The 15732-nt window shown below is 41.4% G+C and overlaps 1 protein-coding gene across 1 annotated transcript in view; it reads right to left on the bottom strand.

Annotated features, from left to right (window-relative positions):
• The window catches only part of TRPC7 (transient receptor potential cation channel subfamily C member 7), a gene marked incomplete at both ends in the record, with an annotated part of 122581 nt that overhangs the window by 39005 nt on the left and 67844 nt on the right, over positions 1–15732 (bottom strand). Inside the window, one exon of the mRNA XM_082835488.1 lies at positions 12679–12895. Within this exon, the coding sequence (XP_082691614.1) occupies positions 12679–12895 (217 nt within the window). The remainder of the gene's footprint in view (positions 1–12678; positions 12896–15732) is intronic.

Below are 15732 nucleotides of genomic sequence, written 5' to 3'. Positions count from 1 at the left end.
CTGAAATGCAAATTATTTACAGTAAACTGACTTTTCTGACCAATACAGAGGCTCCTCATTGGGCATTGCAAATCACTTCCTCCCTGGTCCAATGCCCCCATCAGTCTTCCTAGATTTACATATTAACTTACCCAGACTAATTTAAATTATTCCAAGTCCATGAGTAAAAGTAGCATGGGCCCAAGGGTTTGAGCAGCAGGAATGCTGCTTAATTAAAAAAGAAATGTGTGAAATTAAGTACTTCAGTGAGTGAAATTAGGTCCCCTGCTTCCAGGGTGCTGAGGGTAGTTCAGCATTTTATATCCAACCTGAGCCCCCTGGACTTTTGCCTCTAGCATGTCAATCAGACGAGTATATAGAGCCCAGGGGCTTAGAGAGTAAGGATGTTGGGCAGTGGAGCCTCCTTCAGGCAAACTCCCCCTCACTGAGGGATGCCTGGAGCGCAGAGAGCATGGTCACTGATAATTAATGAGGATGACTAGCAGAGGAACAGGTTGGGAAATGCTGGGAGGCCTTGAGGGAAATGAGTAGCTTTATTTAGGCAGGTTCTAAGTAACGGCAGGCAGGCTGCTGAGATGGGGCTTGACAGTTCCAAAGATGGTTCACTCCCATTCCTGCCTCAGATGCTATTCAGAAGGGATCCCCCTTCAGAGTCCTGTGAGACTTAACTGTGTGCATTCCTTAAATGGTCATAGCCCCTTCCTCTACATAGGGCTTCTCTACGCTGTCCCAGCGCCCCCTAACCACATCTTGGGAGGCTTGTCTGTTGTTTTGGGTCAACTTCTGATCATTGGGTCAGGATATAGGTGTTCTGTTAACTCACAGGTGGGGGAATATCCCTAGAAGCCCTCAATCCTCAGGCCCTAACATCCAAACACCATCTCAGTGGCAGGTCCTTTGCAACAAATCTGGGCCTCACACACATTCAGGGTTCATTTGTTTTCCAGGCAAGGAGAGGATATTAATAGATGCAAACATTTTCTAAGAAATCTCATCCCCATCTCTAATTTTAGTAGCTAACCATCGTTGAGGACCTGCTAGGTGCTAGGCCCTGTGCTAAACACTTCCCCAACACTAAAGCTTCCTTCCAGCTTGATAGGTACCGACTGTCATTATCTCCACTTTACAGATGAACAGGCTCGTGTATGAAGATGGCAAATAAATTATCCAAAGTCACACAGGCGGTTCAGGACCTTCTTTCCACTGTGCTGTCGCTCACCATGGCCTCTACTAGGCACAGACTTACTCTCACTGGTCAGGAACTCATTTACCACTTTACGGACAGTGTTGAGCTCTGACTTTGTGCCAGGCACCATTCTGGGGATACCACAACCAAGAAGATGCTATCCCTTCCCCAGCAAGCTCGGTCTAGTGCTAGAGACAGATGTGTCCACAAACAGTAGTGCTATAGGGTGACAGATGCTGTAATAAAAACGTCCAGGGGACTGTTTGGATACACAGTGATAAGAGCAGTCAGTATTACAATCATGAGACCCAGTAGAGTGCCTGGCATAACATATATTTGTTGACTGAATGAAGGAGGAGACACCTGGCATGAGAAACCAGGAGGTAGCAGGGGCTGAAAGGTGTTCCACATAGTGGCTGTGGATGTGAGGGAGAACAGGCTGTTGTAGGGGACTGCAAGAGGCTTAGTATGGTTTCGGGTTGGTGGGGGTTCAGGTTGGGGCTGGAGGTCGGCAGCAGGGAGGCTTAGTGAAGGCCCAATAGATCCTGAAAGGCCCTCCTTCAGGCCATGTGTCACCCTAAGCTAGTTAGCTCCTAGAGGTGATAAGTGGAGGAGCAACGTGGTCTGACTTGTGGGGAGAAATTTTGGCAGGTCGGCTGCAGTAGTCTACTTGGAAATCTTACCTAGATAAGTGAGGAAACCATCAAAAGAATGATTTAGGTGAGGAACACAGCCCATTTGATTTTGCAGTTTTAGTCTTGGTCAAACCTAGATGTGTGATTCTGGAGCTAAGACTTAGCACTGCCCTCGAAGAGTCTGTGATCCTTGGTGGGTGACGTGAACGAGCAGCTTGATCCTCACATGTTACACATGTGAAAGCTGAGATTCAGAGAGGCAGAGCCACCAAGGCAGAAGGGACACAGTCAGGACTGGGCTTCTTGATAATCAGTCCCAATCTCTTTCCTTCTCTCCCTCTCTTTAAGTGTATTTTCCTACTGTGCTAGGCCTTTACATCTCACTCCATCAATTGAGCTTTCAGCTGGGGCATCTGTTTAAGAAAACACTGCCAGGTTCTCTGTAAGAGTTGGGTTGAGAGAGTCTTCATGACATAATTCTCTTCCTAGATGGAGAAATGACATGCGTGGTGAAGAGGCTTCCTGCCCTCCAAGCTCCATGGCTTTGTGTGAACCACTGATGTTGTCACAGTCCTCTGGTGAGTGTCTGTATAGACACACTCTCCAAGTCACAAGCTGTATTACAAGCTCTTTCCTCTACCCCAGAGTGGCTGCTCATGATACAGGCAAGAAAGATATATTCCTATGGTATGAACTGATGTTGGAGATTCTCCAGGCAGAAGAATCTGTGATCTCTGGTTCATTTGGTACTCCCCAAAGCAAGTTGTCTTACAGCTCTGGAGAACACACACGCCTGCTAGCAAATTCACCCCTCCTTCCTCAGTCACGCTCTTCTCTTGGCTTCCTTTTTTTTAAGTTTTTTAAAAATTAATTAATTAATTTTAAAAAATTTATTTGTTTGCGCCAGGTCTTAGTTGTGGCTCATCTGCTCCTTAGTTGTGGCATGTGGACTCTTTAGTTGTGGCAGGCAGGCTCCTTAGTTGTGGCTCATTGGCTTCTTGGTTCTGGCACGTGAACTCTTAGTTGTGGCATGCATGTGGGATCCAGTTCCCTGACCAGGGATCCAACCCGGGCCCCCCGCATTGGGAGCATGGAGTCTTAACCACTGTGCCACTGGGGAAGTGCCTCTTGGCTTCCTTCATACCGTGTCCTGGTTTTTCTTCTACCTTTGCATGTGGACTTAGGCTCTTTGTGGCTTCCACCTCCTCTGCCCCTGCTTTAAATCTCCTGCATTTACAATCTAGAAGTTTCTCAAAATTCTGCTAGTAATCAAGTAAAGCATCGGGAGTTCAGGATGAATATATTTCTGATTGGGTTTGACCCTTCCACAGAATTGTACAGCAGAAGAGGAACAACCTACATATCCAGTAGGGGTTTGGGGAAGTAATAGAGTATTGTCACACTATGTGGCCATTGAGAGAGGGCCTTGGGAAAACCAGATACCTACATGGAGCAAGAGCTACCAGAAGATGAAAAGAATCAACTACAATTTGTATGATTAGAGAAATATTAATATTAATTGAGACAGGCTGGAAACAAAGGAAAGTGTGTAGTATTTATTGTCAGAGATGTTAACTGTTAGGAAGAAAAAGAGAAGGGAGAATGGGAGGACAGTGAGGGTGGACAAACTTGCAATTTTAAACAGGTTGTTTAAAAAAGTCTTCACTTTGAGGAGACTTTTTTCTTTTTTCTTTTTTTCATTCTCAGTTTCTTCTTTTTTTAAAATTTATTTATTTATTTTTTAACATCTTTACTGGAGTATAATTGCTTTATAATGTTGTGTTAGTTTCTGCTGTATAACAAAGTGAATCAGCTATACATATACATATATCCCCATATCCACTCCCTCTTGCGTCCCCCTCCCTCCCACCCTCCCTATCCCACCCCTCTAGGTGGTCACAAAGCATGGAGGTGATCTCCCTGTGCCATGCGGCTGCTTCCCACTAGCTATCTGTTTTACATTTGGTAGTGTATATATGTCCATGCCACTCTCTCACTTCGTCCCAGCTTACCCTTCCCCCTCCCCGTGTCCTCAGGTCCATTCTCTATGACTACATCTTTATTCTTGTCCTGCCCCTAGGTTCTTCAGAACCAATTTTTTTTAGATTTCATATATATGTGTTAGCATACAGTATTTGTTTTTCTCTTTCTGACTTACTTCACTCTGTATGACAGACTCTAGGTCCATCCACCTCACTACAAATAACTCAATTTTGTTTCTTTTTATGGCTGGGTAATATTCCATTGTATATATGTGCCACATCTTCTTTATCCATTCATCTGTCAATGGACACTTAGGTTGCTTCCATGTCCTGGCTATTGTAAATAGTGCTGCAGTGAACATTGTGGTACATGACTCTTTTTTTGAATTAAAAAAATATATATTTATTTATTATTGGCTGTGTTGGGTCTTTGATGCTGCTCATGGGCTTTCTCTAGTTGTGGTGAACAGGGGCCTTTCTTCATTGCAGTATGTGGGATTCTCATTATGGTGGCTTCTCTTGTTGAGGAGCATGGGCTCTAGGTACACGGGCTTCAGTGGTTGTGGCACGTGGGCTCAGTAGTTGTGGCGCACGGGCTTAGTTGCTCCGTGGCATGTGTGATCTTTCCGGACCAGGGCTCAAACTTGTGTCCCCTGCATTGGCAGGTGGATTCTTAACCACTGCGCCACCAGGGAAGCCTGTGGTACATGACTCTTTTTGAATTATGGTTTTCTCAGGGTAAATGCCCAGTAGTGGGATTGATGGGTCGTATGGTAGTTCTAATTTTAGTTTTTTAAGGAACTTCCATAGTGTTCTCCATAGTGGCTGTATCAATTTACTTTCCCACCAACAGTGCAAGAGGGTTCCCTTTTCTCCACACCCTCGCTAGCATTTATTTTTTGTAGATTTTTTGATGATGGCCATTCTGCCAATGAGGTGATACCTCATTTGTAGTTTTGATTTGCATTTCCCTAATGATTAATGATGTTGACCATCCTTTCATGTGTTTGTTGGCAATCTGTATATCTTCTTTGGAGAAATGTCTATTTAGGTCTTCTGCCCATTTTTGGATTGGGTTGTTTGTTTTTTGGATATTGAGCCGCATGAGCTGCTGTATAATTTGGAAATTAATCCTTTGTCAGTTGCTTCATTTGCAAATATTTTCTCCCATTCTGAGGGTTGTCTTTTCATCTTGTTTATGGTTTCCTTTGCTGTGCAGACGCTTTTAAGTTTCATTAGGTCCCATTTGTTTATTTTTGTTTTTATTTCCCTTTCTCTAGGAGGTGGGTCAAAAAGGATCTTGCTGTGATTTATGTCATAGAGTGTTCTGCCTATGTTTTCCTCTAAGAGTTTTATAATGTCTGGCCTTACATTTAGGTCTTTAATCCATTTTGTGATTATTTTTGTGTATGGTGTTAAGGAGTGTTCTAATTTCATTCTTTTACATGTAGCTGTCCAGTTTTCCCAGCACCACTTATTGAAGAGACTGTCTTTTCTCCATTGTATATTCTTGCATCCTTTATCAGAAATAAGGTGACCATATGTGCGTGGTTTTATTTCTGGGCTTTCTATCCTATTCCATTGATTTATATTTCTGTTTTTGTGCCAGTACCATACTGTCTTGATTACTGTAGCTTTGTAGTATAGTCTGAAGTCAGGGAGCCTGATTCCTCCAGCTCCATTTTTCTTTCTCAAGATGGCTTTGGCTATTTGGGGTCTTTTGTGTTTCCATACAAATTGTGAAATTTTTTGTTCCAGTTCTGTGAAAAATGCCATTGGTATTTTGATAGGGATTGCATTGAATCTGTAGAGTGCTTTGGGTGGTAGAGTCATTTTCACAATGTTCATTCTTCCAATCCAAGAACATGGTATATCTCTCCATCTGTCTGTATCATCTTTAATTTCTTTCATCAGTGTCTTATAGTTTTCTGCATACAGGTCTTTTGTCTCCTTAGGTAGGTTTATTCCTAGGTATTTTATTCTTTTTGTTGCAGTGGTAAATGGGAGTGTTTCCTTAATTTCTCTTTCAGATTTATTGTCATTAGTGTATAGGAATGCAAGAGACTTCTGTGCATTAATTCTGTATCCTGCTACTTTACCAAATTCATTTATTAGCCTTTGTAGTTTTCTGGTAGCATCTTTAGGATTCTCTATGTATAGTATCATGTCATCTGCAAACAGTGACAGCTTTACTTCTGATTTGGATTCCTTTTATTTCCTTTTCTTCTCTGATTGCTGTGGCTAAAACTTCCAAAACTATGACGAATAATAGTGGTGAGTGTCGGCAACCTTGTCTTCTTCCTGATCTTAGAGGAAATGGTTTCAGTTTTTCGCCATTGAGAACGATGTTGGCTGTGGGTTTGTCATATATGGCCTTTTTTATGTTGAGGTAAGTTCCCTCTATGCCTACTTTCTGTAGGGTTTTTATCATAAATTTGTGTTGAATTTTGTCAAAAGCTTTTTCTGCATCTATTGAGATGATCATATGTTTTTATCCTTCAGTTTGTTAATATGGTGTTTCACATTGATTGGTTTGTGTAGATTGAAGAATCTTTGCATTCCTGGGATAAACCCCACTTGATCGTGGTGTGTGATCCTTTTAATGTGCTGTTGGATTCTGTTTGCTAGTATTTTGTTGAGGATTTTTGCATCTGTGTTCATCAGTGATATTGGCCTGTAGTTTACTTTCTTTGTGACATATTTGCCTGGTTTTGGTATCAGGGTGATGGTGGCCTTCCAGAATGAGTTTGGGAGTGTTCCTCCCTCTGCTATGTTTTGGAAGAGTTTGAGAAGGTTAGGTGTTAGCTCTTCTCTAAATGTTTGATAGAATTCGCCTGTGAAGGCATCTGGTCCTGGACTTTTGTTTGTTGGAAGATTTTTAATCACAGTTTCAGTTTCAGTGCTTGTGATTGGTAGAAGGAGACTTTTGAACATAGACCTGAGTAAGTGAGGGAGTGAGCCATGGTGCTGCCTGTGGGAAGAAATCTTAGGCAGAGGGGACAGCCTAAGCTAAGTTTCTGAGGCAGAAACCGTTTGAAGCAAGGAAGCCAGTGGGGCTGAAAGAGAGTGAATGAGGTGGGAGGTGATGAGAGATGAGGGCATAGAGGTGGGGTAGAGAGGTGGAGGGCTTTGTAGGCCTTTATAGTGACGTGGACTGTCATGCTGAGGGAGAATGTGATATCACTGAAAAGTTTTGAGACAAAGAGTGACAAAACCTGATTACATTTTAAATGGATCTGTAGCTCCTATGCTGAGCATCTACTGAGGCACAGGGTGGGAAGGGCAGAAGCAAGGACACCTGGACAAGGCCCTTCATCTCTTAGTGGTCAACCTCTCTGTCCATCACTGGGGGACCAGTTTGAACTTGTTAGGGTCCTAAAGTCCTGTTCAGCTCTAGGGCTGCTCCTGGTGGCAAGGCAGTCATGGTTTGTATAGCCAGTCTGTCCAAAGGACTGCATTCATGAGTCATGGGGGAAGAGAACTGTGTGTTGTGTTTCTAGCTGCTCCAAGGCCTTCCTGGCAGTGCCCGGGAGTAGCATGTGAGGACTCGTTCAGTAAGGGCCTGTTACCATTTCAAGCCTCTCCGTGTCTGAGCAGAATATATCAGGTTGTGGACCTCAGGGTATGCCAGCACAAAGAACACAGTGAACACAGTGCTCAATGTCTTCCTCTTAAAAGTTGTTATTATTATTAGCTGTATTTTATAATTAAAGAGCTCCAGAAAATAGAGACAAGATAATATTAGTCTTATTTTATAGCTGCTTCCCCAGTATCTGGCACAGTGCCTGGTACATAATACAATGCTTAATAACTACAAAATATGGAGAAAAAAATTGAGAAAATAGAAACAACACTATCAGAAAACTTGCACGTTGTAGTCAGCACTGCATTTACCAAGCTACCTGCTCTGTGCCCTCAACTCCACCTTCCTCCTGTCAGAGTAGATGAAGTGTCCACACTCCTGCTAAGGGCAAGTCCTCTGCTTGCCTGGTGGATCCCATCCCCTCTTGCTACTCAGGAACTTTGCATCCAAAGTCAGTGGTCAAGTCTCAGGCCGCATGTTACTTGATCTGTCAGCAACACTGGACATAAGTGATCACTGCCTGGGTCTTGACACAGTGACTTGGGTTGGCTTCTGGGGCACCACTCTCTTATCTCAGTCTCCTTTGCTGGGGAAGATACTTCTCATTTTCCCATCCTTGAAATATTGCTGTGCCCGAGGGCTTGGTCCTCGGGTCATCTGTCCGCATTCACAGTTGAGGTATTGCATACAGTTTACTTTAAGTAGACTGACATGCCCAAATTTATGTTTCCAGCCCCATCCGCTCTGACCTTCAGCATCTGTATCCAGTTGCTACTTGATGTTTCCACTTGGAGAGCTAATAGATAATCTCAAACCGAACTCTTGATTTCCATATCTACTGTCTCTCCAAACTGCTCCTCCCCTGGTCTTTCCTGCCTTAGAGGAGCTCTCTATTATACCATTACTTGAGCTAAAAAACTTGGAATTTTCCTCGACTGCTCTCTTTCTCTCACACCCCACAGGCGATCCAGTAGTAAATATTATTGATTTTACCTCCAAAATATAATAACCGTCAACTACCTCCTCAAACCCAGCTATTTCCTGTCTGAATTACTGCAGTGGCCTCCTAACTGGTCTCCCTGCTTCTGCTCTTGTCCTAGAATCATCTGTTCTCTACAAAGCAGCCAGTGATCCATTAGAAAATGAGGTTGTAGGATGTCACTCCTGTGCTCAGAACTGTCCAGTTGTTTCCAGTCATACTCAGAGCAAAATCTAAACTCTGTAGCATGGCCTCCAATGCCTTGCATGATTGACGCTGCCTATCCTGTGACCTCATCTCTGCCATCTTACTTATTCTGCTGCAGCCACACTAATTTCTTTGCTGTTCCTCGAACTTGTCCAGCTTGCTCCTGAATGCAGGCCTTTAACACACACTGATCTGTCTTTCTGGAATGCTTTTCACCCAGATGTCTGCAAAGCTTGCTTTCTCTTTTCCTTTAGGCCTCTGTTTACGTTTCACCTTATCCGAGGAGGGAGGTAAGAGAGCTTGCTCTTACCTGCTCAGCTACTCTGGTAAGGTAAAATGTGAACAGAGACCTTAAGGAAGAGAGAAAGCAAGCTAGGATATTTATTCAACTTGTCTTCTCAGTCAAAGAAACTTGAATACTGACTGGGTATTTGAAAAGAAATGATTAGTTTTCTTTTATGTTTGTAGTTCTGTTTTAGGAAAAGAATCCTGATTTCTGTTACCAGTCATGATGGAGCAGTAAACTGGAAAAAAAAAAGAAACTATTTTCAGACGTTGGAAATAGCAGAGCACTGTGATCCTTAAGAGAAACAAGCAAGGTAAGCCACATGATAGCCCTGTCTTTTATTTTCTTCTGGAAGCACATTTCAGTCTGCAGGGTATGGAGAAGGATTCCAGAAGCACAGAAGGCGGTCCCAATGAGTTGAAGACACAGAGATTAGAGTTCAGGAAGGCTGAAGTGATTAGATGTTATATGGCAGAGTTCCAGAGAGAAAGGTACTATACAGAACCAAAACCCAAAACCAAACACAAACAAAAATAGTCCAGAAATGTACATAGGTGTCCTTTTGAATGTTCCCTGAATGCTAAGTCATGAATGCATAGAGTAAAATGCCACAAACAACGGCAAGAGAGCTGCAAGCTGAACAGTTTCTAGAGCTCACCCAGAGTGGAAAGATGTTTGAGCTCTGACCATCCACAGTTGAGAATCCTTGTTGATTACGCTGAGCATTTAATAGAGACCCAGATATGTGTCTCTATAGTACAAGGATAATCAATCCTTATGGTAAAGTTTTTCCAGGTCCACTATAAGAAAGTTAGAAAAGGACCAAACTCATCTGTAAGAATTTAACAGCCTGTCAGAATAAAGCAAAAAAACTTTTTAAAGGAAGACAACAAAATCTAGATGCTCACCAGTATAACATGTAATGTGCCCATCATTCAATCAGAAATTACTAACACACCAAGATGAAGGAAAATATGATCCATGTCACGAGAAAGTTTAGTCAGTAACCCAGAAATGATAGCGATGATGAAATTAGGAGTTAAGGCCTTTATAACAGTTCTTACTATAAACATGTACATTATGTTCAGGGATTTAAAGGAAAATACAGACATCACGAGGAAGGAAATGAAAGATATAAAAGAGAACCAAGTGGAACTTAAAGGGTTGAAAAATATAATATTTGAAATGAAAAATTCAGTGGTTGGGCATTAAAGTCACAGATAATGGAGAAAAAATGTCAGTGAACTTGCAGCACAGAAAGATTAGAGAAAAGTAAAAGGAAAATTATCTCTTAGGATACACACAAAAATGTTTGTAGATGAAATTTTATGATACCTGGGATTGGATTCAAAATTCTACAGGGTTGAGAGAAGGGAAGTAGGATGAAACAAAAATTAGCTTTGATTTGCTAATTGTTGAAGATGAGCGATAGGTCCAAAGGGTTCAGTATAATCTTCTCTCGAAATTTGCAGTTCTTAAAATTATTCATGATAAAAGTTGGAAAAATATAATCTAGTAAGAAAAAGTAGTTAGAATCTTTCTTCTGTCTAAAATGTAACAGGAAGTAGGTCAATGAAAAATAAGTCTTCCCCTTTACAATACTTCTTACGTAATGGTCTTGAAAACTCAGCTTTGCTTTGATGGGTAGAAGCTGGGACCAGACTACAAAAGCTGGGACCTCTGTAGCTAGAGATGCTTCCCTCTTATTGGGATAATACTCTGACACCCAGGAAGAGAAATATGAGGATGCAGGAAGAAGTCGTGGGTCAGTAGGAGTACCGTGGTTAACATATGGTAGCACCCACTGAATGGGGAGTATGCTTGGACTCACCTGTCTTCTATTTGCAGCCCAGGTGGGGAAATGTGATGGGTGAGCAATTGGTGCCATAAATACTTTGTTTTATCCATAAACCCAACATGTGAGTTGTTTTGTTTTTTTAACCGTGTCATAGTTTGAGTTGCTATAACAAAGTTACACAGATTGAGCGGTTTATACACAACAGAAATTTGTTTCTCACAGTTCTGGAGGCTATAAGTCTAAGATCAGGTGCCAGCATGTTTGGGTTCTGGTGTGAGCCCTCTTTCAGGTTGCAGACTGCTTGTTGTATTCCTCACATGGCACAGGGAGGGCGAGAGAGCTCTCTGGGATATCTTTTAAAGGGCAGTAATCCTATTCATGAGGGCTCCACCCTCATGACCTAAGCACCTCCCAGAGGCCCCACTTCTAATACCATGACATTGGAACTAGGGTCTTAACATATGAATTTTGGGGGCTATAAACATTGAGTCCATTGTAAAGTGCCTAGTGTTAAAGTGCTTAATTTAGTTAAATTGAAGGTGGGGCCGGTATACTAGGGAGAATTGGGATAGACTCAACTGTGAAAGTGAAGCCACAGAACTTACTCTGCAACAGGCTTTAATGTTCCTTTCCAACTTGAGTACCAGTGACTCTACAAAATGAACCTTTGGCTACAGACTTGCCGGTTGATTAAAAAAGCACCTGGGAAGCATGGTGTGCTTTCCTGTCTCTGCCCTTTGGGTCAAACCATTCTTCTCCTCATTACCTTCTGCCTATTGAGAGATCCAGGTTAGAGACCATACTCACAGTTGTTCTCAGTTTGGGGATCTATGGGATATTCTCCAATGGTTCAACTCTCGTGGCTCTCTTAGGCAATATCATTTAATTAGCACGGGGCATGTACTGGGCTGTCTTTTCAGGTATTTGTTCTTTTGTGAATTTGTTGATTGAAAGTACAGACACTTTGACCCTGAATACATTTTGACTCAATGTTTGTGAACATAAACATAATGAATATTATGCCAATATTGAATTTTTGTTAAGAAAAGCAATTGGGGGCAAATACCATTAGGACAGTTTAATTAATTGATAAAATCTTGATACTGCATATATTTTTTGCCTCTTTTATTTTCAGTTTTGTTTTACTCAAAACATTCCCATCAAATTCAGATCTTTTTGATGTAAATCTTATAATTTATTGATCAAGTTTTGGTTATTTACAATATCACTGATTATAGTTTTTGCAGTTTTTTATTGTTTCCTACGAAATCTGATTTTTTTACCAATAAATTTTGCAGTTTTCAGTGTTAGAAAAATCTGTAACACAGTTGGCCATGTACAATTTTAGCCATTGCCAGTTTTATCTTATCTTGCTTATTTCTACTAGTAATAGTTCTTGTGAGTTAGGCAAAAGAGAGATAGCCTTTCTTGACTAGTCAGTGAGGTAATTTGGAAGGATTTCCTTGGCAATTCCAGTGGCAGACCTTGGCAGCACAAAATAGCACTGCAAAGAGGAATTCCACAGCTTCATTACGTTCACTAACACAAATAATGAGAACACGTTACTCCCCTAACTTTTTAGATTTGTATTATTACTATTCTACTATGTATCAGTATTCAGTGGTAACAAAAAATATCTTTGAAGCTATGCAATCTTATACTTTTTTTCAGAGGCAGACCTTGATTTCCTAAGGCTTCTAGTAGACTATATTTAAATGAGCAAAACCATATGTCCCCCCCCCCCCCCACGCTTTACAGTCACTTTCAGTACACACATAAGGAAAGGTACAGAACGAATCTCCCCCAAACACCTCCTTTCATAATTGGGATTTATATTACAGGTGTGTGCATCTTTTACACCAGCACATACAGAAGTTGACTTTGGCTTCCTTGCTGGTCATCTCCTCACCATTTTGTCTGCCAAGAGTGCATTCAAGAGGAGAGGAAGAGCTTCTGAAGTTAGGGTTTAATAATGTCCTGTTATAATTAGGGGAGGAGACATTAAAAGAGTGACTTGCTTACCCAAGACCCACTTCATGATGAGCATTTCTGTCCAGGAGAATTGTGTAGTTTTCACTCTGAAGATCTGTTTTGGGTAGTCTGTGAAGGTTTCATTGGGCAGGGTTTTAACACCTTCGAAGCGGTCTGATGCGTTCACAACTAACAATCCCAAGAAGATGGTAAAAGAAACTGCATGTGCTACAAATTTCATGAAAGGGCTCCTCAGGGTTCGTCCTAGCTGGAAACAAAAGATATACAAGACATGTTAATCTGGCAGCTCCAGGCAAGTTCAGGGCTCTCTTTAAAAGGCTTTTGCTGAAAGTTGAACCAGAGAATCCTCAGTTTTGGACAGAAGCTGCTAATTGAACCCAGACATTTTCTCTAGAGCTTTTATGTGAGAGGCTGCTTGACCAAATCCATTTTTCTACTCACTTTAATTTTTTCTGTTTAGAAGACTTAATGGGAGTGGTAAGAGGAAGGAGTAGAACACACTAATATGACATCATTTTACAACATCATTTTACAATCTGACTGCACAGCTACCCCCAACCATGTGGATATGAATTTTATGCCTTATGAATCTAGAAAAAAAATCTGTTTCAATAGAGTTCAGAATTTTTTAAAAAAACACTTTGGATATGCTCTGTCGCTCTTTTGTCTATTTTCTTGCGTTTTAGCTTAGATGACTTATTTTCCACATTTCTTATATCTTGGTAAATTTATTTAAAGCTATGCATTTCCCACGAGGTACTGCTTTAGCTAGGTTCCTATAAATTTTGACATGTAGCATTTTCCTTGATACTCAGTTATAAATATTTTTATAATTTCCCATTTGATTTCATTTTTAACTCAGAGGTTATTTAGTTTCCAGATATACAGGACTTTTCCCCCCTTGCTTCAAAAAATCCTGTTTTTATTGCAGCGTGTGTTCAGATCATAGCCTCTGTGATACTACCCTAAAACTATTGAAATTTTCTTTGTGGCCTAGTACATGATTAACTTGTGCAGTTGTTCCATGTGAGCCTGAAGTGATCCAAAAGATGCCCTTTTAGGGAGTAGGTATTGGTCGCATCTTCTTATCCCTGGCTTGCCATCCAAAGGCCACTTGGACTTTTGAGGACTAAATTGGGGGCTGCACAGTCAGTCTTTGCTGACCCCTGTAAATGAATTCACTTGGGTCTCTTCCAGGTCACTGCTGTCACCCTCACCTAAACACCAACTCTAACCCCTCACCAGGTATACTGATAAGACAAGAGCAAAGAGGGGAGTCTTTCCTGGATCTCAGTTCCTTCTCCAGGGCAAATGTTCAGTTATAGCCAGTGACTAGTTAATTGATGTTCACGTTCTGTCTCATTCAGGAGTCCTAGAGTGAAATGTCACCCAGCATGCAGAGTATTGGTTCAGCAAAAGATCAGCTATAGGGTTTTCTCCTGGTAAAATTTCCCTAACTGTCATTATGTTCAACATAACATTTATAAATCAGATGGCTTGATGATGTTCTTTCAGTAGGCTTCAGTATGCTAATCATCCACGTTAATGGTGCCAGTAATTATTGTAACGTTCTCATGTCATAGAACCCATCTGTTGAAATTTAAAAAGATAATTTTAATCTTTTTTTAAAAAAAGACTGCGTTTCAAGTCTGAGCGTTGGAAATCCCTATTTGTGCTGGAAGGAACTTGTTCGGATTCGCCTGCATTGTCAAATTGTCATATGGCACTAGAATAACTTCAGAAGTGTTGAAAAAGATGTTTACCTGAAAACTAGGGGGCCCACAAACATCTTACAAATGACATTTCTTAGTAATGTTTAACCTTATTATTTACAAAATAGGGACTGTAGATTATTTTTAGCCATAGGTAGATGTACTAGATTCAGAATGTAGAGATTAAATATAAGGACAAATAAAATACCTTACATAAATTCAGTGAAAAAAAAACAAAAAAACGGAATCAAACGATGTCTCACATTGACCTATGTGATGTCAAATACATACTTTGAATTTTTCCACATTTTATCTGACTGTGTTGGCATCTTGGAGCCCCAATTCCCAACCAAGTTGCTGGGATACTTTGGTGTATACAGGCGACATCCTTAGATAGTCATTGCATTGTTTCCTGTCACTGTGTCCTAGCTGAGGTAGTGGTGAGAGGCGAGGTAAGTTGGAGAATGACTGCAGAGTGGGGAGAGGAAAGGTTGAGGAGAGGGCAAGGGGTACCAGATCTGTGTGTCCCAGCAGGGTCCCAGAAATGTCAGAAAAAGGTGGAGAACACGGAGGTAGACACAGCTCTTAAGGGATTGATGGCCAAGTTCCCCAGTCCTTTATCAGTGGGCTCTATGTAGCATCTTCCAATGACTACCTGGATGAGGACCTGGGCACACCTCTCCATCTTCTCATCTAGGCAAGGCACCTGATGTGAGGAATCTGCACGCAGCTGTGCCCATGCTGGCCCTGGGATTCCCCATAAGAGCTGCTTTGAGGAATTTAATGTTCTCTTTGTTCCCTCCTTCAAGTTGTTATCTTCTGGCGGAAGATGCATATGTAAAAATTATTGTATTTATTGCAGACGATAAGAAAAAACCCTGATAAGGCCCTGCAGTGATGTAGAAGGTTAACCTGGGCTCAGTCCCACTTGATTTAAGCCATAGGGAGGAAAAACGAGGTTAGGAATTGATGCACCTTTCCTATCTTTCGTCTGGGCTTGAAAGCATCTTTTTAACTGGTAAAACTTCGATAAATGTCAGATGAGATCAAATCATTTCAGGGATTTCCTTTTTCTTTTTTTTTGTGACATTCCATATTTATCTCAATTTTTTGAAGCAAATTATGCTTGGGGTAAACTTCCTCCTTTCACAAGGCCACCAAGTGAACCAAAAGAAAGGAGAAAAGTCAACCAATATATACCAGCAGCTCTTAGCTGGGGAATCATTAACGCTGAGTCAGGTAACAGCCTTAGGTATAAAAAGAGATGGTAGAGCTTTGGGAGACACAGGTCTTGTCCTCCTCTGCCTGAAGAGCAAAACTGGTGAGTCTGAAACATGGGCTAAAGCAGCTCTGTCATTACTTGGCCCTTATG

This window comes from Leucopleurus acutus (genome assembly GCF_964270905.1).
Source record: "Leucopleurus acutus genome assembly, chromosome: 3".
Lineage (NCBI taxonomy): Eukaryota > Metazoa > Chordata > Mammalia > Artiodactyla > Delphinidae > Leucopleurus > Leucopleurus acutus.
Note: the sequence above shows the minus strand (reverse complement) of the source record. Positions and strands in the feature narration are given on the sequence as shown.